This window comes from Giraffa tippelskirchi, chromosome 6 (assembly GCF_054371585.1).
Source record: "Giraffa tippelskirchi isolate mGirTip1 chromosome 6, T2T-mGirTip1v1.2.pri, whole genome shotgun sequence".
Lineage (NCBI taxonomy): Eukaryota > Metazoa > Chordata > Mammalia > Artiodactyla > Giraffidae > Giraffa > Giraffa tippelskirchi.
The window spans coordinates 125,611,003-125,635,532 of record NC_137280.1 but is presented as its reverse complement, the minus strand read 5'-3'; the positions used below and the strand labels follow the sequence as shown (position 1 = coordinate 125,635,532).

Here is a 24,530-nt window from a genome sequence, read left to right as displayed (position 1 = left end):
GAACACTAGGAAGCAATGAAAGGAGGAGAGACAGAAGAGAAGTCAGGGACAGTGAGAGGAAGGCAAGACAGAGAGAAAAGGAAAAACAGAGACTGAGACTACGGAGGAGTCACATTTATTCATTGATTCCACATTTATTGGGCACCTAGCCATAGCAGGCGCAGCGAAAGGCACAGATCAGTGCAGGTGGACACAAATGGGAGGGACTGAGATACAGCAGTGAAGACAGAAACTGAGATAGAGATGAGGAGAGAGAGAGAGGCAGACTAAGATAGGCTCTGAACTGAGGACGGTTAAGAGTGTCAGAGACCAAAGGTCTGCAAGTGGAGAAGGCAGGACCAGGGGGCCTGGGCGACCTGCCCCTCCAAGGCGGCTCTCCCTCCTCAACCCCACCTCCAGCTGCCTGGCCTCCCTCCCCTCAGCCTCAGCTCCTTCCTGCAGGCTCTGGAGGAGCCTCTGACTACTGACAGTTCCTCCTCTCCTCCTTCTGTCCCAGATTCCTCTGCCTGAACCCCAGTCAGGATGGAGGGCAGCCAAATCTGGAGCAGGGGGACGGAGCCAGAAAGATAGGTATAAAAAGCCTCCTCTCCACCCAGAGACCAACCTTATGACCATGCTTCGCTCCCACAGAGCCCCCAAGATACAGGAAAAGGTTTGTGTGGTGGGGCTAAGGAAATGGGATAAGCATGTGTTTCCAAAACAGCCACAGTAGGAGCCTCTTCCTTCTGGGGTTTGTGCACCAGCCCCCAGTAACCCAAAACCTCCCTGAAATCTGGAACTGAGGGAGGAAGCCATTTGTAGCAAAAGCTGAGCCCTCCCCTTCTCTCCCCTCATCTCCTCCCACATCATCACTGAGAAAAATGCCGCAGAGAAGAGGGTGGGCTGGAGAGGCAGTCACCTACCCGCTGGTGCCGGGTCTCTGGGCCTGAGAGAATCTCCAATCCGTGTTGGGTGGGGCTTGCTGTGGAGAAAACAGAGGGAAAGAGGCTGAGTACCCAAAAGGGCTAAGATGAGGGTGGGGTGGGCTCATCTTCAAAGATAAATTATACCCTCAGGTCTCAGAGGTCTGAGATCCCAGAGACAAAGAAGTGAAATAACATTTATCCAATCACAGTGAACAAACCCAGGTTCCTTTCCTAAGCAAATGGCCCCTTCCTCCCCGCCCCCCACCTCAGAACTCCTGAGCTGACGGTTCAAGGGGAACTGAGGAGGGGGGTGGTGTGTGTGAGTGCAGAGAAGGGCCCTCAAAGTGGCAGGGGAGGCTTTTGGATGAGAATTCCACCAGCCCAAGAAAGAATTTCATTCAGCTCCTCAGCTGGGAACAAAGCACCCTCTGCAGCAAGATGGCTGCTGTTCTGGGTAACCCTTTTCATGCCAGGCTGGGCCTTTACACATTCAGAAGGACACCTCCTTCAGACCCTTCCTCTCAAGGATCCCTTCCCACAGCTAAATACATTATTAATTTAGGAGTCACGCCAGACTGGGCCTTTGCAGGTCATCCAAGCCCCAGGACACCTCTCACCCCCAGAATTCTGTGCCAGACAATGGCTGTGACTAAGGAGGAGAGAACAAGGCTGCTGTGTCTGGGATGGAGAGAACTGCTGGGATGGAGCCCAGCAGAGATCAAGCTCCCACAGCCTCCAAGCAGAGCCAAGTCAATCTCCAGGGCTCCCAAGGCACAGATCTGTAGTCATCCCCCACCTGGATGAACGTGTGGGACTCGAGCCAGCCACCTCACTTCCAAGTTCCTCCCAGCCTTGCCAGAGGGTGTGTTATCCCATCACACACTCTCATGGAGCACTCCTAGAGCCGTTTCCTCCTCATTCTGGAATGCTCTGGTAGCTAATTCTCACAATCACTCCCAGGAGAGGAGAGGGAGGTGTGAGCATCTCCGGTTACACTGGGGAGAAGGAAGACCCAGGGCTGCCAAATGACCCACTCTAAGTCTCACAGGTGGCAGTGATGTGAGCAAACCCAGAAACTTAGCATCCCAGGTACCACAGGAGTCACCAGCACCATTCTGCAGGTGCCATGGGAAGGGCACAGGGATGCCCAGCTCTCAGTCACAGTATTCTTAGACACAGCAGAATCTACACTGAGATGCAGGAGCCATGACAGACTGGAGGACAGGATGGAGGAAAACTCACAGCCTACATAAGGACAGCGGATCCAGGTTTGTTCAGCGAGGGCTGCTCAGGGATAAGGAGCCCCAGTCGACTTTTCTCCATGAGCAATGCCCTAAAAGGAAAAGAATGTCCACCTTTGCCTCATCCCAGCAGATGTAAACCGTCCCTCCTGTCCTCCACCTTTAGAAGTACCAAGTGACTGAAAGCACAGATTCTGGAGTTAAACAAATCTAGATTAGATCTTTGTCTATCACTTACCACGTGAACTTGAGCAAGTCACTTGACCTCTGTGAAACTCAGTTATAAGGGAGGGCGAGGAGTGCTAGTACCTACCCAACCTAAGTGTGGGGAAGAGCAAAGGAGATAGTTTGGTTCTCAGAGGAAATCCGTAGTAAGGTTCTCCCAATCAGCTATCAGAATCCCATGGCAGTGTTGTTCCAACATATAAATGATTCAGTAGGGGCAGGGTGGGATACAGACATATTTTGAATAAAAGCTCCTGGAGTTATAGAACCTAACGTTATTTTACAACTAACATTTCCCCAAATATGAAGGTACCCTGCTGGCTTCTGGCAGAGGTCATGGTTTTCCAACAGCAGGGGAAGGAAGGGCTTGCTAAAGTCGTAGATACTTTGGTGGCGGTTTATGGTGGTTTAGTTGCTAAGTCATGTCAGACTCTGCGACCCCATGAACTGTAGCCCACCAGGCTCCTCTGTCCATGGGATTTTCCAGGCAAGAAGACTGGAGTGGATTGCCATTTCCTTCTCTAGGTTATCTTTCTGACCCAGGAATCAAACCCAGGTCTCCTGCATTGCAGGCAGATTCTTTACCGACTGAGCTATGAGGGAAACTTTGGTCACCCCCAAAGTCCCTGATGTGGAGAAGGAAATGGCAACCCACTCCAGTATTCTCGCCTGGAAAAATCACATAGTCGGAGGAGCCTGGAGGGCTTCAGTCCATAGGGTGGCAAAGAATCGGACACAACTGAAACAACTGAGCACACAAAGCCCTGATGGTAGATCCCTGGGCCCACTGTGGGCACGACGGAGCCAAAAGCCTGTATCTTAGTGTCCAGAACCTAGGTGCTCCAGGTTCCCACTTCCAGCCACAGGACGGGGCGGTGGTACCACAGAGGGCCGAGGCGGCCTGTCCTACAGAGGCCTGTTCACTTGTCCCAGGCCGGCCCCACCGCCCCTTGAGCCACAGGGCAGTTTGGCCTTCCTGAGCGAGGCTTCTGGGCTGGAGGCGCCCACCAACCTCTGACCGACCCACCGGCCCATGGGTCACAGTGTCCCACCCGCCCCGCCCACAGTGGCTGCAGCACTAGCGACTCAGGCCGCCAAGAGGCAACTGGTCCAGGCCGGGGCGGGGATAAGTGGGGCGGCCAAGACCTGGTATCTCCCTCAGGTTAAAACCTCTGAGGCTGGCAGCAAGGTGGGAGGGAAGCTGTGAGCTGCTGGGACAGCCCGCTGCAAGCGGCTGTGAGTTAAAAGCGGTGTATGAGTATGAGGACGAGGACGGCCAGGTGCGAGGGGCGTGCGCAGGTGAGGCATGGCGAGCCCATGCACTGTGCGTGGCACATGCGCCATCCACAGACGCGTTGGTTTGACGTGGGAATAAAGAGGGTTGTGAATCATAGCGAAGTCACCGGTCAAGAGAGTGGGAAGAAACCTAAGAAGAAACCTCAAGACCAGCAGAGCGTGCCGGCATCGGAGCCTAGGAGTCTGGCTGCAGAAGGGGATCTGTGGCTGCCTCTATCCGGACCCGAATCTGCTGGAAAACGCCAGAGTGATCGCCAGACCCCATGCGTTTCTGTCTGCCCTATTCTCTCTCCCACCTCACCCACAGTCGCCATCACCTCCCCAGGCACAGTGCCTCATCCATTCGAGTCAAGCCCCCCCAGAGGGAGCGGATGCCAAGTTCAAAGTCCCTGATGTGGGTGGACGGCGTCTCCGTTTCCGCCCCCAGGGGTAGCGCGGAGCCCCTCACCTGGCTCCGCTCCCGCAGTGTGTTAGAGCGGGACCGGAAGGCGTCGGGCTCCGGCGCTAAAGCTGAGGGCTGCTGAACGCTGAGGGGCCTTAGAAAAGTGAAGTCACTGCCGTCGGAGGCTGGTGAAAAGCACGTCCTGTAGCAATGGCTGTGTGAGTCTGTGGGCCGCAGCGTCACCTCCATGTACTTGAGTGTGCCGTCTGAGCTCACCTGTAGGTTGGGGCTGGATTGCTTATAGAACTCCCGGGAGGGCGAGTCCTGGCGCCCGCAGCACTGACCCCCACCCCCATCCCCGTCCCCCCGAAGGCACTTAGCTGACAGAAAGGTGAAGGTGACTAAGGATAAGAGGCTGGTGGCCGCAAGAGCCACAATGAGGTAAAGGGTAAGGTCTGAACGCTCAGGAGGGTGTGTGAGGAAGTCCCTGGATTTGGGCATTTCCTCAGGGTCCTCATCTTCCAGAACGAGCAGCACTGTGGCTGTGGAGGAGAGTGAAGGGTCACCATTGTCCCTCACCAGGACCACCACCTGCTGGGAGTCAGCATCATCCTCCAGTAAGGCCCGGGCTGTTCGCACCTCACCAGTGTGTGCAGACACCAGGAACAGCCCTGGGGCTGTGGACTGTGGCAACAGTGAATAGGAGAGCCAGGCATTGTGGCCTGCATCAGCATCTACAGCTGTCACCTTGGTGACCAAGGAGCCAGGAGGGGCAGAGCGAGGGAGACGCTGGGGGAGTGAGAATTCCCGACCGGGTCTAGGGTGCAGCACAGTTGGGGCATTATCATTCTGGTCCAGGACAAACAGGTGGAGAGAGGTGTTGGCGTGCAACGGGGGAGAGCCAGAGTCTCGAACGCCCACCACAATCTGCAGCATCTGCAGCAGTTCGTAGTCGAAAGTACGCTGGGCAAAGATCCGCCCATCCTCGGGGTTGACATACACAAAGGAGGCGGCTGGGGAGCCCTGAATCTGGTTCCCTACAATAGAGTAGGTAAGACGGGCGTTATCGCCAGCGTCTGGATCAGAGGCAGCCACGGTGCAGAGAAGGGAGCCTGGAGGCCGGTTTTCTGGGATGTAAGCTGTGTAGAGCTGCTGGGTGAAGTAGGGTGCGTTGTCATTTACATCTGAAATGTTGAGCCTGATGGTGAGATGTGCGTGCAAGGGAGGCAAGCCCTCATCACAGGCCAGCAGCTCAATGATATAGTGGGATGTGGTCTCACGGTCCAAAGGCTGGCTGGTTAGGAGTGAGTAGTGGTTCTCAGAAGGCTTAATCTGAAATGGCAGGTCTGGAGAGAGATCGAGGCTCACTTCACCATTTCTCCCTGAGTCTCGGTCCCGCACATTAAACAATCCCACTACCGTGCCCACTGGTGTGCTCTCCGGGACAGGGTTGACCAAAGAGGCCAGTAGTACCTCTGGGGCATTGTCATTGGCATCCCCCACATCCACCTGAATCACACAGTGGCCTTCCATGGCTGGCTGTCCCTGGTCACGGGCTCTTGCATGAATTTCATAGAAACTTGACTCCTCGAAGTCAATAGGACCCAACACATGGATTGCTCCACTGCTAGGGTCTAGGCCAAAGAGGTTCCGCACTGCCTCAGACGTATGGTCTCCAAAAGAATAGTCTAGTTGGCCATTAGTGCCCTCGTCTGGATCAGTGGCATTGAGACGGAGCAGCAGTGTACCCACGGGTGCATTCTCTGGGAGTCCCACACGTAGAACTGAGGACTGGAAGGTTGGAGCATTATCATTGATATCCAGCACAGTGACAGAGATAAGGGTGGTCCCTGAGCGGGCTGGGACACCCCCATCCACAGCAGTGAGCACCAGCTGATGTCTTGCCTGGGCTTCACGGTCTAGCTGCTGCTCTAGCACCAGTTCTGGGAACAGCTTCCCATCTTTTAGGGTCTTCACATTCAGAGAAAAGTGGCTGCTGGGGCTTAGAGTATAGAAGCTCACAGTATTGGTGCCCACGTCTGGATCCTGGGCACTATCCAGTGGGAACCGTGCCCCCAGCGCAGCTGACTCTGAGATGCGTATCTCTCGTTCAGGGGTGGCAAAGCTCGGAGAGTTGTCATTGAGATCCAGGATTTCCACCTCTACACGGATTAGTTCCAGGGGGTGTTCGGTCACCACCTGTACTGGCAGCAGGCAGCTGGTGCTGGCTGCACACAGGCTCTCTCGGTCAATCTTCTGATTCACTGCCAGAGCACCGCTCATCAAGCTCAGGGAAAAATATTGCCCATTCTCCTCAGCACCCAACCGCAGCCGGCGGCTCAACAAATCTGTCACCTTTAAGCCTAGATCCTGAGCAACGTTCCCCACCAGCGTCCCCGGCTCAGACTCCTCCACCACAGAGTAACGAAGCTGCCCAGACACCCAGCCCCAGCAGCACAAGGACAGCATGCACAGCACTTGCCATTTCCCAGCGAGCTGTGGGGATGTCTTGGGCCCCATGACCCAGAAGTCCCTTCCTGGACACTGACTCTGTGCTGTCCTGTCTCCAAGGTAGACCCAGGGCTTGGAATGTAGCAGCTGAAATCTCTTATGTCTCCTTCCAGCCTCTTAAAAACTGCTCCGAGGTTTGTCTGCCTGCAGCAGTTCTTAGTCACCAAATGGCGGGGGTGGGTTGGGGGGGAGGGGATTTGAATCTGAGTGGAGCTGGGGAGCTGGGGAGCTGGGGGAGGAGAGGCGGGCAAGAAGATCAGATCCCCCACCTAGGCTCTGAGTCTGATTGGCCCAAAAGTCTGTCTGCTCTCAACCAATTATAAAGTCTCCTCAGTCCTGGAAACCTTAGGAACCGGCGCTGCAAATCCATGTCACAGAAGCCTCCTACCTCCCCACTCATTTCGTGCTGCAGGTTGATTCAGTTCCCTTGGCAGCAAAGTTTGACAGCTCAGATGGCGCTCAACAGGGAAGACAAAGTGGTACAAAACTTCTCAGGGTTCTGCCCCAGCAACTTCCTGTGTAACTTCAGAAACTCCCACTATTTCACTTGAACCATCAAAATTTTGTCCTTCTCCAGGAAGCAAAGCCCACCTGTTACCCCCTTCCTACCCCACCCTGCCAAACACTGCCAAAGTGAAAGAAAAGATTTGTTAGGACCCTTCAGAGTCTTGCTTGGACTCTCCAGCAGTACTTTGAGGAATATCAATGTCATCGATGGCTATAAGGATTCACTTTTTCTGAGATTCCACATGAGCTATGGAATGGGCATCACAGCTTGTGGTGAGGGATGAGAACACTTCTAGGACTGATCCAAGTCACCCAAGGAAGGTGACTAGAATCTAGGCATGGCCTCTAGGCTTTATGGTTTCATCAACTCAGAAGAACTCTATTTAAAGACTCCCAGATTGGCTGTCTCTATGAGTTCCTCAGCAGAAAGACAGGTTTTGATACTTGGTGATTTCACTTACTGCCTTCCCCCCACCAAAGAGGTCATGTTCCTCTGCCCCAATTGACTGCATCTAGCTCCAGCCCCAAAGGGGACTTGATTGGGAGACCTGAAGACCTGCGACAAAAAGACCCCTGCTTCCACCTTGTTGCCTCTCTAATCTCTTGGCTCTTTCCTCTTATGTTTCAAGAGGGGCTTCCCTGCTGGCTCAGTGGTCAAGAATCCACCTGCCAATGCAGGAGAAGTGGGTTCAATCCCTGGGTTGGAAAGATCCCCTGGAGAAGGCAACCCACTCCAATATTCTTGCCTGGGAAATCCCATGGACAGAGGAGCCTGGTGGACTACAGTCCAGGGTTGCAAAGGGTCAGATGGAACTTAGTGACTGAACACCAAACAATAACAACATTTCAAGCAGAAAGTCCCTTTCACAGTGGGTGAGGGAGTAGATGACAATGTGGAGCAAAGATAAAAGTTTACCTGAGTCCACTGGGGAATGGTAACCTAGAATTAAGGTATTCCAGACCCTGGCCCCTCATTCAGGAAGAGGAGAGAAAGTCACTACCTGGGTTTAGGTGCACCTCGTACACGAGAGCCTTCCACGTGCTCCACATTCCAGCAGCGTGTTTCTACAACACCCCATCTCTTGATCACTAACTTTCATTTCTTACTCTCAGATAAGGGCATAATCCACCCCAAGTACTAATCTGTGACAACTCCCTGGTTAATTCACAAAACTCTTCTAAAGCACATCATCTACCACACACTTACCACTCACAGAAGTGGCAACATCACTACAGGCTCTTACAGAGAGACCAATATATTCTCTGGAACATGGCCCAGCCACATGCCTGCATCAGAATAACCCTCAAGCATTGGCTGAGCCTGCAAAGGTCTCACCTCTAGCCCATAGAGAAGATCAGAGGGTGGGCAGCTTGGGCGAACGGGTTCCCCTGCCATAGGTGCACTGGGTGACTTCACCATCATGAAGCTATCACTCCGAGTGGGTGCAGAAGCCAAGGGTGTACAGCCATGAGAGTGGCCGCCCACATCAACAAACTTGATAGGATCATCTGACCCTAGCTGGATTCGGAGGATCCCATTGGAAGGAGGAAGCCCCTCCCTCCTTCGAGACCGGGTGAGACAGGCGCATGTGCCAGCAGGAAAGCAGGTCATTCCACAGGCAGCCCCACGCAGGCACTTCGAGATGAGCGCCACGAATGAGCCAAAGGAAACAAAGCAAATTGCCACTAGAGATACAGCCAAGTAGAGGGTCAAGCGGGATTCTCCTTCCCTTGGAGCCGAAGACTCTCGGAGGTCAGGGACAACTGGATGAGTGTCTTCCTCCAAGGACACCAGGAGAGTGACAGAGGTAGAGAGTGGTGGGCTACCACTGTCCTTTACCACAATGACCAGCTTCTGTGGCGGGAGATCAGCAGGGATGGGAACAGCTGTCCGCACCTCCCCGGCATAGCGGGAGACTGCAAACAGGCTGGGATCTGGGGCCTCCAGGAGCTGATACGAAACCCAAGCATTGTAACCTGAATCCAAGTCCACAGCAGTCACCTTTGTGACTAGGTGGCCAGCACCAACTGATGGAGGCAGTGCTTGGGGACATAAGGAACCAGGCCGAGCCCTAGGGCGGAGTACAGCTGGGGCATTGTCATTGAGGTCCAGCACAAACAGACGAACTGTCACAGTGCTACTAAGGGGCGGGTTGCCCCGATCCCGGGCCTGCACCTCAAATTGCAGTGTCTGTGTTTGCTCATAGTCAAAGGATCGAGTAGCATGAACAGCTCCCGTCTGGGGGTTCAGGGAGATGAAGGAGGATGCTGACACATCTCGATTTCTGGGCTCGAGGAGAGAGTAGGAGATAAGTGCATTCAAGCCAGAGTCGGGATCAGAGGCTGCAAGGGAGCAGAGCAGGTCCCCTGGGCGATTGTTCTCTGGAACAAACACCTCATGTGACCTCTGGAAGAAAGAGGGTGGGTTATCATTCACATCTGAAATGTTAAGGAAAATGGTCCTGTGGGTACTCAGAGGAGGGCTCCCGGCGTCCGAAGCAGTGACCATGATATCATAGCTGGATTTGGCCTCTCGGTCCAAGGGCCCAGCAGTCACCAGGGAGAACTGGTTCCTGAAGGCGGACTTGAGGGCGAAGGGCAAATGGTCGGGAATACGGAGGCTCACGTCCCCATTTGAACCTGAGTCAGGGTCCTGCACACTGATGAGCGCCACCACAGTGCCAGGCTCTGCACTCTCGGGGAGAGTCCCCAACTCTGAGGTCACTGTGATGTGGGGGGCGTTGTCATTCACATCCAGGAGATCCACCCGAAGGCTGCAATGTTGCTCCATGGCTGGAGAGCCCCCATCTCGAGCCCGCACATCAAATTCGTAGTAATTCTCGCTCTCAAAGTCTAGGGGTCCTTGAAGGGTAAGCTTTCCGTTAGTAGGGTGAAGGCTGAAGAGGCTTCTCACACGATCAGGGGTGTGACCACTGAAAGAAAAGGTGACGTTACCACTGGGACCCAGGTCTGGGTCAGAGGCATTGAGCTGGATGAGCAGCATGCCGGCTGGCGCGCTCTCCAAGACGCTAATCCTATAGCTAGATTGCTGGAAGGCTGGGGCGTTGTCATTCACGTCCAGCACTGACACCCGCAGCTCTGCCGTGCCAGATCTCGGGGGGTTCCCGCCATCCACAGCAGTCAGCACTAGGCGGTAGTCTGACTGCTTTTCCCGATCCAAAGGCTTCTCCAGGAGCAGCTCTGGGACCAGGCTGCCGTCGCTGCGCTTCTTGACATCCAGGGCAAAGTGTTCATTGGAGCTTAGTCTATAGCTGCTGATGGAGTTGCTCCCCACATCTGCATCCTGAGCCTTTTCCAAGGGGAAACGCTGTCCTGGAGGAGCTGCCTCCCCAATTTCCAAGTCCAGCTGCTGCCGAGGGAATCGGGGGGCGTGATCATTCACATCCACAATTTCTACCTCTGCTCGGTACATTTCCAAAGGCCCTTCTGTTACAAACTCCAGGGGCACAATACAGCTGGCACTGAGCCCACACAGTGCCTCTCGATCGATTGGATTCTTGATGAGCAGGGCACCGCTGTCCAAATCCACACGGAAGTGTCTTTGGTTCACCTCTCCAGCGACCTGCAGCCTGCGAGCTGCCAAGCTCTCGGTATCCAGCAGGAAATCTTGGGCGACATTCCCCACAAAAGTCCCTTCCTGTGACTCCTCTGGGACCGGGTATCGGATCTGCCCACCAACGTAACCCAGGTGGCAAAAAAGGAACAAAAGCGTAGCCCCCCGGCAGATTTCTACCCAGCCTCTCACCTTGCCGAGCATTGCTGCTACCCGCTAGTTCTCTATCTGGTCCTGAGAAGCCCCAGAAGCTGACCCGCCCCAAACAGCCACAGCAGCTGGAGACACCTATCTCCCTTTCCCCACGCCAGCTCTGGCGCGGCTGGGCCGGCGCCGCAAGGGTTACGCGCCGTTTTTTGCTGGTGGCGGGGTAGATTTGTCTGCCTTCCTCCACCCGATTGGCAGACAGAGACTCCTGGGCTCAGCCAATAGGCTAAGCAGAGAACATCCCAATAGCAGCAGGGTTAATGCGACGCAGTATTGGAAGAAGGGGAAAAAAAAAAAAAAAAACAACCCACCTATCTTTTTGCCTTCCTCCCGCTCAACAGCATTTTCCCCCCATGGGTTATTACCTCTATAGAGAGGCAGACAACATATATGTTTGGTTTTTTTTTTTTTTTCTAATACACCAACCCCCACCTCACCTCACCCCGCCCCTTTTCGGCGGGGAAAACAGCGACAGCCTGAGAGCCCTAGCAACCTGCAGCCCAGAGAATGAGTAGCCATTTGAGACTGGTCACTTTGTTCAAGCCAGTGTTGTCATCCACCAATATTCTAAAGGAGTAGCTTCTGCCTCATTCTGATTGTATTAGAGCAACAGCTAATTAGAAACACTGCCTTATACAAAAAACTCTGCCCCTCTGCAGATTATTCAGAAACATATCCATCTCTTTGCAGAAAAGGCTTACACATTAATGCAGCCTATTAAATTTATGCAGTACACATTTCTGTTGTAACAGAAGGCGAAGCAGAAACCAAACCTCTCTTACTCAGATACTCACTGGTGATATACTAAATTGCCATTCATTGATTTCAAGGACAGTATGGAAGGAATGAAGGAGAAGGGGAGAAGCCGGGAGAGGGAGATGTTCCAAATCAGTAAAGAATCAGCTTGTCTGGGAGATGCTAAGGACTAGATCTCATTACCTGGCAGAATGCTAATGTTCACAGATTGAATAGCTTTCTTGAATGATTGAGATCAACTACCAACAGCACCAGTGCCTACAAATCTCCTTTATTTGACACCATGGTATGCTTGATATGTTGTTAATTACCAACTGTGACTGTTTCAAAAGAGCAAGTTTTTCACCGAGCCCTAGGGGGCCTTTTGGCAAGGGAGACTTGATCTCACCCTCCCTGGAGCCTGGCTACCACCTTACACAAACGCAGAAAGATTGTTCAATTCACACTGTAGTTACCTGCAAACTGTAACTGGAGTCACAAACACACCAGAACACAAAGAGAAAAGTCTATCCCGATTTGCCTGTGAGATTTTTTTTTTTAATTCGTCTGAATCCTCACCTAAGCTGTCAATTTTTGGTGGTGGTGGTGTTTAGTTGTTAAGTTGTATGCGACCCTTGGCTACCCCATGGCCCGCCAGGCTCCTCTGACCATGGGATTTCCAAAACCAGTGGCAAAACCAGAGGTTATCCTCCCAGGTGTTTTCCCAAGCCCTTGATTTTCAAGAATATCCTTTTGATGGTGAGTCCAGCAGCCAACATTTCGGTCTCAAAGGGAGGTATCTGCTTTCTGTGCTCTTTCAGCTCCAAACACCTAAACCTTCTCCCATGGGAATGACAGGTGTAAATCAGTCTGACTTATAAGGTATTTTACCAGGATTCACTATCTCAGTAGAATGACACCCTCTTCCCCACAAGCTGCCAGTGGGGAGGGGTAAGGAGGATCACTCTTGACTCATTCCTCTTCCATCTTCCCTTTATCATGTCAATGAATAAGTGCTGATAATTTCACTATAGTTATGTCCCTCTGTCTATACCTGTCACTGTGCTGGTTCAAGCATTTCTCAATCTTCTCAAATACTATAATAGCCTTCTAAATGTTCTAAATGTAATATAATAGTCCCATGTTACATTACGGGGCTTCCCCAGGTGGCTCAGTGGTAAAGAATCTGCCTGCAAATGCAAGAGACACGGGTTCAATCCCTGGGCCGGGAATATCCCCTGGAAGAGGAAATGGCAACTCACTCCAGTATTCTTGCCTGGAAAATCCCATGGACAGAGGTGCCTGGTGGGCTACAGTCCATGGGGTGGCAAATAGTCAGACACGACTGAGTACGCATGCAAATCTTCTTTAGTCTCCAGTCCCAATATCCCCAATCCATTATGACAACTCACTTCACCATTCATGCCTGGACAACTCCATGGACAGAGGAGCCTAGCGGGCTACAGTCCATGGGGTTGCAAAGAATTGAACATGACTGAGTAACTAAGCACACACACACACATTTCACTTATCACTACCAGAATAATCACTCCAAAACAAACAAAAACTCTAACGACATTATATTTATATCAGTTCAGAATTCTGCAATGACTATCACGGATATAGAATAAAATAAAAAATCCTTGGCCGAGCCTAAAGGTAACTCAAGATCTAACTCCTGCCTACTTGCTTCACTTTATCTCCTGCAAAAGTTGTTTTACAAATACACCTTAAGGTTCAGCAATAATAAAAAATCTTTATCCCTCTGCATGGAATTTCCTGCAAAGGTCCCTCTTTACTCGTCTTTCCCCTTTATTATCTGACAAACTACTACTCAACTTTCATTCTCAGATCAAGCATCACCTCTATGAATTCTTCCTGATTTCCCCAGGCTAACTGGGGTGTTTCTTTTCCTTTGCTCCCATTGCTTCCTGTATTATACAGATCTCCCTTATCATTTTTGTGGGTGTGTGTGCATGTCTGTCTCCTATGGTACTCTGTATGCCATAGGAGCAGGGACTGTGCCTTTTCATCTTTTAAAGTGTCTGGTACATTCACCAATACATGATGAATTAGTGCTATTATCACTTGTTGGTTCAACAAGTATCTACTGAATGCTTGTACTTTATGAGTATTTTATATTGAGTATACATTTTATATACATTACTTTTCATTCTCACACAATTTTGGAAGAGTTTACATTTGAGAACACAAGCTCAGAAATGTTAGGAGACTTGTGTAAAGTGAAACTATCAAGTGTATTATTAGGGTCTCCCCACTTTCACCTCTGGTCTGTCTAGAAAGAAATAAAACCTCTTTCTGTAACATCTTAAATCATTTTCCTAATAGTTTGTCATCCCTGTAGCCATCAACTGACCCTTTTTGCTGGCTTTAATATCCAAGAACTAGACCTCTTATAGATCTCAATCCCTTTTATTTGCAAGTTGACACCAAAACAAACATATTATTAATACTTGAACTGGAGGGTCATAAAGCCCAAATCCTATATATCCTAGACTTGACCTTTTTATGTCAAGTATGTGATTCTCCTATCTCTAGATTTTCAAAACAGTTGTATTGAGCTACATATAATTCATCCATTACACCATACAATTCACCCCTTTAAAATGTACAATTTAATGGTTTTTAGTATATTCAGATATACTAAAATGATGCAAACAAGTATAATTATAGAAAAATGTTTTCACCCCTAAAAGAAATACCATACCCATTGCCGAGCTCTAAATTTTTAAAGAAATAGTTGCTAGTGGTTGAGGAAGATTTTTCTCCTTAGATGACTGAAATATCTCACATCTTCCCTACAGCGCTTTCCTAGAGCTATTCTATATAATACTTTAAGGTTGAGAAATAACATTATAGAATTTTTTAAAGTTCAGCCTGACAAAACAAGGCTGGCTGCTGGTTCTGTGAATTCCAAAATAACACTGTTTCAAAAACATGCTAATTGATGGGCAGGCATGTCTTAGGGCAGTGCTTTTCAAATTTGTCTTCACACTGGAATCACTTGAGGACCTTCAAAAAATACCAATGCCTGTGTCCCATCCCAAGAGATTGCTTTAATCCATCTGGGATGTGGCCTGGCTTCAGGATTTTTAAAAGGTCCCTAGGTAATTCCGGTGTGCAACCAAGTTTGAGAACATCATTCAAAGGAAAATGCCAGTTGTTTTCCAGTCTGACCAGAAAAGCAGCAGCTGTTTCTCTCTGGCTTTCATCCTTCCTTAGCCTTTCCATATATGCCTCTGTTTTGTCATCTTTGACTGTCTCCAGGTTAGTAGCTAAAGAATTTTTTGGAACTATGACACAACAAACACTGTGCATATATTGTATCATGCACTAATTTTATAACACTCTTGCTACTTCTTTTCCACATACTAAAAATGGGTCTAGAAAATAGATTAACTTGGCCACAGACTCATGGATGGTAAGTAGTGGAGCTTCCTATGTCCAACTGCCAGACCCAAAGGTTGATAGCAATAATACACTTATCAGTAACAAAATTATAGTCGTTCTCCCACAAATGGAAGTGTGTTTAAGTTACACTCCAAAACAAAGGCCTGGAGACTATCCTGAATAAATGAAAGCTTTATCTTTTTTCTCTGGGTATGAATTTGCCTGTCACACTACATTTATACCAGAATAATAATAATAATAATGGTGAAAGGATAGGAATTAACACTTAGGGCAAAAATAACTTTCATTTTGTACTTCATGTCCTTCTGAATTTATTTTCAAAATAAATATTACCTTTACTTTTATAATGAATGGTGGTTACCTTTGGATTTGGGAATAAAATTAGTTTTAATTTTTTCTTATATTTTTCCAAATTTTCTATAATGCACATGTAAGTAATGTCAACATAATTTCCTGTAGTGTCCTTGAAATAAAATTTAAAGGACTCTAGAATTTTATTTCTTTCATAGAAAGCCATCTGAGAATAAGAAAGAGGATCTGTGTAGTCAAAGGAAAATTATCAGCAAACAATTAGTTTTAATGCAGATGTGGCAATCATTTGAAAGATGGACGGATGAGGTAGTTTTTATATTCCTAGCAGCTGCCACTGGCTAGAGGTTTCCATTAGCCTGTACTCAATGAAGATGATACCAAGCTAAGCTCTGAGTGCTGAGACAGTGAGTTAAAGCTTAATGGCCCTTTTGCAGGATTGGTTAGTTGCTATGGCAAGTGAATGCTGAGGGTATGAATTGTGTCCACAGATGAGTGAATTAACTCCACACTCTGTGGGACCACAAACCACACTCTAGCTGGACCATCTCCCTCCCCCAAAGGCACGACGTTTGATTTGGGAAAAGCCAAGTAAAAATGTGGATGCATCATTAGGAAAACGTCTTGATCACTGAAAATGAAGATGGCTACATGCGTTCCTAAAAGTGATGGCAGGAATCAAAAAGCGTTAATATTCCAGGATGACTTGCTAGCCCTTACCTGTCCAGGAGGGGAGCTCTCTGCACCCAACACTTGCCTATAGAACACTGGATCAAGGCTCCGCAGAGTGTTCTGGCGGCTGGCCAGTGGGCTGGCGGCGCCAGGTTTCTTCAGCAGTGGGTCACTGCGTCTTGAGTCAGTGGTGAGGTACACCTGATGGTAAAGGTGTGGGGCCATCAGGCCTCCCCGCACAGCGTCCGCGTGCAGAGAGGGCCCTGGTGTTCTGTACAGGGAGCTCACGGGGGCTCGGTATAGGTCCCTGGACTGCTTCCATTTGTAAATTTTGAATATGATCACTCCTAATACTGTGACTGCGAACCCCACGGAGACCAGGATTAGAGAGAGAAGTAGATAAAAGGTGAGATTTTTATTCTGCTCCCTGGGGGCAGAGCCAGAGGGGAACTCAGCCAGGGCTTCAGGAGATTCCTCAGTTACTGACACAGTCAGGGTCGCAGTAGTGGACAGTGATGGCTCCCCATTGTCTTTGATCAATACCGTGAGAGTCTGCCTGGGCAAATCTGTATCCTGGACTGGGCGAGCAGTGGTGATTTGACCCGTGTGAAGTCCCACAGCAAAAAGGCTCTGGTTGGGGGCTCCCAAGAGGCTGTAGGAGAGCCAGGCGTTGTGCCCTGCATCTGGGTCCCAGCCCACCACCCGTGTGACCAGGTAGCCAGCAGCAGTACCTCGAGGAAGCATCTCCACCGAGCTCTGGCCAGGCCGGGGGTATAGGACCTGGGGGGCATTGTCATTGCGATCAGTGACAAATACATTCACACTGATATTGGTAGCCAGGACAGGAGTGCCCCCATCGCTGATGTGAGCTGTTAACTCGAACTCACGCCGATCCTCATGGTCCAGGGGCACCAAGGATGACACGACGCCACTGTCACGATTAATCGTAAAATAGCGACCCACTAGGCCTATTTCAGCTCCTTGCTCTAAGAGAAAGAAGGAAAGGCGAGCATTCTGCGGGGCGTCGGGGTCCCAGACACTTAGGTTTAGTATTGGAACACCGGGCAGGTTATTTTCCTCAACGTAAACATTGTAGGAAGACTGGGAAGATTGTGGAGGGTTGTCGTTGATGTCGGCCACTTGCACCCGCACTGTCGTGAGGGCGGAGAGGGAAGGGGTGCCCGCATCTCGAGCCTTGATGCTGAGGTTGTATTCTGGCACGGTCTCCCGATCCAGGGCTGCGCTGGTTTTCAAAGTGAAGTAATTCTTGAGGGAAGATGTAAGGCTAAAAGGGAGACCTGGTGGAACCTCGCAAGTCACCAGCCCGTTCTCCCCAGCGTCCAGATCGGTCACGCTAAGCAAAGCAATGACAGTTCCGAGAGGGGCGTCCTCGGGGACTGGGCTGTACACGGAGGTGACTGTGATCTCCGGGGCATTGTCATTTACGTCCACAACCTCTACCAAAACCTTACAGTGTGCTCCCTCGGGATTGGCGCCCTTGTCTTTGGCCTGTATGTAAATCTCATGGAGTTTGGCGTCTTCGAAGTCCAGTCGACCCTTGACTGTCAGCACCCCGGTAACAAGGTCCAAGGAGAACAGTTCCCGCACGCCCGCGCGGTTGTGGCTGCCGAAGGAGTAAATGATTTCGCCGTTGGGGCCTTCATCCAGATCCGTTGCACGGACTTGCACCACGCGAGTGCCAGGGGGTGCATCCTCTCGGACACGCGCCCGGTATAAGGACTGGTTGAAGGTGGGCGCATTGTCATTCGCGTCCAGCACAACGATTCGAATAGGAAGGCTGGCAGAGCGAGCCGGAGTTCCTCCGTCCAACGCCGTCAGCACCAGCTGGAGATCTGGTTCTCGCTCCCGGTCCAGGGCGCGCTCCAGGACCAGCTCCGCGTACTTGGTGCTGTCTTCCCGCGTCTGCACGCGAAGCGCAAAGTACTCGTTCTGGCTCAGCTGGTAGGTTTGTAAAGAGTTGCTTCCCACGTCGGGATCATGCGCGCTCTCGAGCGGAAAGCGCGTTCCCGGCGCCACGGCCTCGCTAATCTCCAATTTCATTTCCCGAGTAGGAAAAGAGGGATTGTTGTCGTTGATATCTTGGATCACCACTTCCGCGCTGAACAGCTCTAGCGGCCTCTCGACTACCAACTCCAGAGTTATGGTGCAGGAGGGCAGCGTCCCACACAGCTCCTCTCGATCCAGGCGGTCGTTCACGAACATCTCTCCGGTCTCCCAGTTCACCTCAAAGAATCTTCGGCTAGCTCCGGACACCACCTGGAGCCTGCGGGCTGACAGGCTGCCGAGATCCAAGTCAAGGTCCCTGACCACGTTGCCCACCACGAAACCCTTCTCTCTTTCCTCCAGGATCTCATAGCGAATGACGGCAGCGGAAGCCTTGTGCAAGACACCCAGAAGCAGCAAAACTCCCACCACTCTCCCGGTGCTTACCAGTCCGCCCCTCCAGGCCTCTGGGACCATCTCACTCAAAGACAGTTCCTCGTAGCAGGGTCCAGATCGTCCCGGCTTCTTTCCCGAGAAACTTTCAGCGGGTTAGCGCTCGGGCGCAGGGCTCCGAGTCGGACATGGCTTTCTGGATGCCGCTGATTTGCTCGCCGGCTGTTCAGTCTCGGCCTCATCCCGCGGCGCCGAGAGGGGACGGGCCGGGGCCAGATCTCCAGCGTCTCCATTGGCCGACAGCGGCACGCAGAGTCCCAGCCAATAACTGCACGAAAAATGCGCCAGCGCCCGACTCTGAGCGGGACAAGCGCTAGCGCAGGGAACTTCTTTCCTTTGGCTTCCTTCCAGAGTTTACAGCCAGAGCTCCTTGGCAGAAGCTGCACATCCGAAACCCACCTTAGCTGGAAAGCCAACTACGGGGTGAGGAGGCTGGCCTTCCTGCAAGTCTTCAAGCCGAACTAAGGCCTATTAAACACTTTAACCGCTATCTTTAATCCCAAGAAGGGGGTTCAAACCGAACCAAAAACGACATAACGTTACCTGGTTTACTGGAGGACTAGGTAAAACTCACCTAGCTGGACTCTACTAGTAGGGAGGCGTTTAGCATTTTTTTTTTTTTGGAGGTGTTAATAACAATTTTCCTTTTCTTTCTGAACAAATGCAACTGTAGCATTCCGGTCACTTCCCCAGTAGAGAAAAATCTACAGGAGCTACCACCGTTTGGTTTAACTTTGTTTTGTGAAATTTAAAAATACAATTCAGATATCTTTTTAAATTGAATGTTGTTGCTTAGCTCTTATTTCTTAACAATGAGGGAGCAATGTGAAATTTTTCTATCCCAACAAGCATAATCTCAATCAGAAAGCATAATTTCTAAAGTTTCCCTTTACTTGATCAATCTCTTTCTCAAGATCATGAGGCATGCCACAAAGAGACCGTTGCATTGCTAATAAAGGATAATACACCGGCTTCACTCCCCCCCTCAGAAAAAAAAGAAAGAAAAATGACCAGGTTTCATTTACCACCTGGGACCTTTATAAAATGATTGGGATATCCGAAATACAAAACCTTTAGCCAGAGAATAAAGAGTCTGAATTTTTCTGCATTTAAGATTGTAATCAAACAAAACAGTAATGACTAGGATAATGAATAAGAGAGTCAACTATAAGTTGGAACCCAGTCATACATCCTTTGAAAACAAACTACCCTCTAAGGGTTCCTGTGTTCCTATCTTACTAAATCAATAAGGCAGATAAAATTCTAGCATCAGAGTAAGTCAATGATATACATCTCCCATTAAATACTAGATGGAAAGAATCAGATACGATTTCTGTACACATTAATTGGATATAGTCCTTTCTGAAGTTTAACTGAACCTTGAGGCCAAGAAGCAGAGAGACAGGTTAAATAGGTGTATAGGAAGTAAGTATATATAGGATATTTATAGAAGAGATGAAAAGTCATATTTGACCTATGTCAATACTTTAATTCATCTTTAAAACCTCCAGTTTTTAAATGCTCAAAATTGACAACTGTCCAAACAACTAAGAAGGCTGATAGGTATTAGACAATTAGAATATAGAATTTAGAACATATATAGTATGTTCCCAGCCACTTGCTACTCAAAGTGTAAGCCAAGGACCAAGAGCATGGACGTCACAAGGGAGCTTGTTAGAAATGTCCCCACTCCAGACCTACTGAATCAGAACTGCATTTTAACAAAATGCCAGGGTGATATGAACATACATTAAAGTTTGAGAAGCACTGATATAGTGGGTTTTTCAGATGTACTGATTTATCAAACGTTTCCCCCCATTCACCACTTAACTGACATTCTGGTTTTCAAAAACTAGCTTTTAAAAGCTGAAATAGTTTTCCCTTTAACAATAAGTCCCATAGTTTTTCTAAGACCTCTTCATTAGCCAGCAGAACCCTCCTTTTCATACTGTTCATGGGGTTCTCAAGGCAAGAATACTGAAGTGTTTGCCATTCCCTTCTCCAACAATTCCACCCTAAAGGAAATCAGTCCTGAATATTCACTGGAAGGAATATACTGATACTGAAGCTGAAACTCCAATACTTTGCCTACCCGATGCGAAGAACTGACTCATTTGAAAAGACCCTGATGCTGGGAAAGATTGAAGGCAGGAGAAGGGGACAACAGAGGATGAGATGGTTGCATGGCATCACCAACTCAATGGGTATGAATTTGGAGTAAACTGCAGGAGTTGGTGATGGACAGGGAGGCCTGGCATGCTGCAGTCCATGGGGTCACAAAGAGTTGGACACGACTGAGCAACTGAACTGAACTGAACCCTCCTTGGATCCACTGTTCACAGTAGCCAGAGTGATGTTCTTAAAATTTTAATTGGATCAGAAGATTCTCCAGCTCACAGCTCCTCGGGAGCATTTCACTACTCTTGAAATAAAACACCAAATCTTTTGCACAGTATCCAAGTTCTCAAGCTTTCCCCTGCTCTGGAAATTCTATTACGCTGCTGTGTAATAGAATCAACAAAGCTCTCCAGGCAGGCTGCTCCTCTCCCAGGAAAGTTTTTTTTCCCTTCCTTCCCTTTGCTTATTTCTACTGATCTTTCAGGTCTCAGTTTAAATGTAATTTCCTAATAGAGGTCTTCTCTCAGACCCTAGGGATCCTTTGTTACGCTCTCTCAGAAAACCTTATATTTTCCTTTGTTGAACCTAGCACAATTTAAAATTTTATAATTCTATAGTGCTTAAGCATAATGCCTGCTTCTCCCACTAAGAAGTGACTAAATAAAGCTGCAAGAAGGCAGAGACCATGCCTGTTTTGATTATCACTTGCCTCCTCAGTGACTAGCACAGTAGGCACTTAATGCTTCATTTTTTCCAGCTTTGTGGAAGTATAATTGATAAAATTATATGAATTTAAAAGGGGTAAAACATGATTTAATATATATATTGTAAGATGATCAACACAATATAGTTAACACATCCACCACTTCATCTAGTTACCACTTTTTAATGCATGTGGTAAGAACACTTAAGATTTACTCTCTTAACAAATTTCAAGTTACACTACAATATTGTTAACTATAGTCACCATGTTGTACATCAGATTCCACAAATTATTCATTTTATAACTAAAAATTTTACCCTTTGACCAACGTCTCCCCATACTTAATGCTCATCAGTATAGCAATCTTTATGCTAATGGTACAGTAATCATAAAAAACAGTAAAGATTATATATATTCATTTGTGTGTATCCGTTTTCCCTAGGAGAGAACACTTTTGGAAGATACAATCTCTGTCTTTTAAGCTACTAGTGGCCCTAATTAACTCTTTAACTTAATGATTTGAAAGAGAAAACATAGTTTGCCAAAGAGCCAAGTAAGGTGTGGTAATGTAGCTCACATTGGACAAAAACTTGCTGTCACCTACATCCAGTGAAAATGGAAGTACTAGTGTCCAGGATCGATAGAATTTCCCAGTCTCTTTTTTTCCTCTCTGTTTTATGATTTCAAGAGAGCCTCTGATCAACAAGATGTAGCAAACAATTTTAAAATAGAAAGTGAATGTATTACAGTGGTCAAGAGTATGCCTTAGTGTCAAAAAGACTCAAGTTCCAATACTGCATATTATACTTAGTAGCTCTATAACCATGAAGCCTTTATTTTTTAAATTTTATTTAGGGACTTTTGGCTCTTCTGGGTATTTGTTGCTGCACAGGTTTTTACTCTAGTTGTGAGAAGAGGGGGCTACTCTCTAGTTGCAGTGTGAGGCCTTGTCATTGGGGTGGCCTCTCCTGTTGCACAGCACAGGCTTCAGGGCATGCAAGCTTCAGTAGCTGTGGCTCCCCAGCTCTGGAGCACAGGCGCAATGGTTGTGGTGCATGGGCTTAGTTGCTCCGCAGCATGTGGGATCCTCCCAGATCAGTGATCCAACCCCGTGTCTTCTCCACTGGTAGGTAGATTTTTTACCCCTGAGCCACCAGGGAAGTCCTGAAGCTTTTATTTTTAGTTTTTATTTATCTATAAAATGGGAATAACTATAGTACTCCCTGACAGAATCACAGCTATATCAATCTTTTCTTTTTTAAGAATAAGGATTACAAATTCCATTCTATTTTATCTTTATTAATATTTATTTTTTGGCCACACAATGCAGAGTGTGGGATCTTAGTTCCCCCACCAGAGATGGAACCCACATCCCCTGCATTGGAAGTGCAAAGTCTTAACCACTGGACTGATAGGTAAGTCCTCTCAATCTTTTATGTTAATCTTTTAACAACCCTGTACTTATCATAGAGCTCACATGGACAATCAGTGATTTTAGCAATTTTATATAGTTACAAAACCAATATGACAATCCAGTTTTAGAATACTGCCATCAACTCCCAAAATCCTTTATGCCTGTCTGCAGTCAATTCTTGTTCCCATCCAAAGTTTCAGATAGCTATTGATCTACTTACCATATAGTTTTGCTTTCTCTAGAAATTTCACACACAAAAAAGGAATTATAGATGAAATACCAACTCACACACGTCAAAATGACCATCATTAAAAAGTCTACAGGACTTCCCTGGTGGTCCAGTGGTTAAGAATCCCCCTGGCAATGCAGGGCACATGGGTTCAACCTCTGGTCTGGGGGGATCCCACAAACCAAGGAGCAACTAAGCCCAGGCACTGCAATGGCTGAGCCTGTGCTCTAGAGCCAGTGGTCTGCAACAAGAGAAGCCATCACAACAAGAAGCCCATGCACCATAAAGAAGACCCAGAGAAGCCATAAATAAATAAATTTTTTTTTGAAAAGTCTACAAGTAACCCATGTTGGAGAGGGTTTGGAGAAAAGGAAACCCTCCTACACTGTTGGTGTAGCCACTATGGAAAACATTTAATTTTCTCAGAAAATTAAAACTGTGACCATTAGGACCCAGCAATTCCACTCCTGGGCATATATTCAGACAAAACTAATTCAAAAAGATACAGCAGCACTATCCACAATAGTCAAGACATGGAAACAACCTAAATGTCCATTGACAGAAGACTGGATAAAGAAGATGTGGTACATATATACAATAGAATATTACTCAGCCATAAAAAAGAACACAATAATGTAAACTGCAGCAACAGGGATGCAACTAGAAATTTTCATAATAATTGAAGTAAGTTAGAGAAAGACAAATACCTGATGATCTCACTTATATGTGGAATCTACAATATGGCACAAATGGGACTTTCCTGGTGATCTAGTGGTTAAGACTCTGCACTCCAATGCAAGGGACATGAGTTCGATCCTTGATTGGGGAACTAAGATCTCCCATTTCAAATAAAAACAAATAAAAATAAGACATGAATGAACTTATCTACAAAGCAGAAACAAGACTTGCAGACATAGAGAGCAGACTAGTGGTTGCCAAAGGGGAGGTAGGAGGGATAGGGATCATCTGGAGTTTGGGGTTGGTAGATGCAAACTATTATATTTAGAATGGATAAACAATAAGGTCCTATGTGTACAGCACAGGGAACTATATCCAATTTCCTGAGACAAACCATAATGGAAAAGGATACAAAAAGGAATGTATCCGTGTATAACTGAGTCACTCTGCGGTACACAGAAATTAGCACAACATTGCAAATCAACTATACTGCAATAAAAAAACAAATGCATAGCCTTTGTATCTGGCTTCTTTCACTTAGCATGATGTCAAACCCAACTCTTAACCACACCCTCAAAAAATGTTCTCTCTCCAACTTTCTTCATCTAATAAGGGCCACTTCTAGTCAGAAATTCTCAGGTCACCCCGGAAGCCCCATCAGCAGTCATGGGATGGAGAGCCAGCCAGCCATGGCGATCTTTGAGCAGCTGGACTACATCATGAATGAGCTTCCCCCCAAGCTGCCCAACGGGCATATTCACCCAGGACTTCCAGGAATTTGTAAATAAATGCCTGATTAAGAACCCAACCGAGCTAGCAGACCTGAAGATGCTCATGAACCATGCCTTCATCAAGCGGTCTGAGGTGGAAGATGTGGATTTTGCTGGCCGGTTGCCCGTAAAAGGCTGCGGCTGAACCAGCCCAGCACACCCACA

At 48.3% G+C, this 24,530-nt stretch overlaps 4 protein-coding genes across 9 annotated transcripts in view; all 4 read right to left on the bottom strand.

The window, feature by feature from the left end:
• PCDHGC3 (protocadherin gamma subfamily C, 3) overlaps window positions 1–24,530 on the bottom strand; it is a 110,442-nt gene that overhangs the window by 14,509 nt on the left and 71,403 nt on the right. For 2 of the 5 annotated variants that reach the window (XR_014056937.1, XM_081501082.1), the window contains exons 1-2: window positions 16,045–19,230; window positions 903–961 (exon numbers count right to left, since the gene is read on the bottom strand). Coding sequence is in view for 4 of the 5 variants with exons in the window: in XM_081501082.1 (XP_081357208.1) it covers window positions 903–961; window positions 16,045–18,477 (2,492 nt within the window). In the remaining variant the exon portion in view is untranslated. Of the gene's footprint in view, window positions 1–902; window positions 962–16,044; window positions 19,231–24,530 lie in introns of those variants that run through there. The other 3 variants (XM_081501085.1, XM_081501084.1, XM_081501083.1) reach the window with 2 other exon arrangements.
• Window positions 1–24,530, bottom strand: part of PCDHGB7 (protocadherin gamma subfamily B, 7) — a 95,420-nt gene that overhangs the window by 14,509 nt on the left and 56,381 nt on the right. For both annotated transcript variants that reach the window (XR_014056940.1, XR_014056939.1), the window contains exon 3: window positions 903–961. The gene's annotated coding sequence lies outside the window, so the exon portion shown is untranslated. The remainder of the gene's footprint in view (window positions 1–902; window positions 962–24,530) is intronic.
• PCDHGC5 (protocadherin gamma subfamily C, 5) lies at window positions 3,981–6,518 on the bottom strand. Its single transcript, XM_081498039.1, has one exon. The coding sequence runs from the start codon at window positions 6,516–6,518 to the stop codon at window positions 3,981–3,983; it is 2,538 nt and encodes an 845-aa protein (XP_081354165.1).
• On the bottom strand, window positions 8,400–10,845 carry LOC145509394 (protocadherin gamma-C4). The gene is made up of 3 exons (XM_081498038.1): window positions 10,834–10,845; window positions 8,908–10,755; window positions 8,400–8,405 (listed from the first exon to the last, which is right to left on the bottom strand). Exons 1-3 carry the CDS (start codon window positions 10,843–10,845, stop codon window positions 8,400–8,402), a joined length of 1,866 nt encoding a protein of 621 aa, XP_081354164.1.

Excerpts from the sequence above, each read along its gene's own strand:
- PCDHGC5 (XM_081498039.1), bottom strand. The coding sequence starts at position 6,518 with ATGCTGTCCTTGTGCTGCTGGGGCTGGGTGTCTGGGCAGCTTCGTTAC.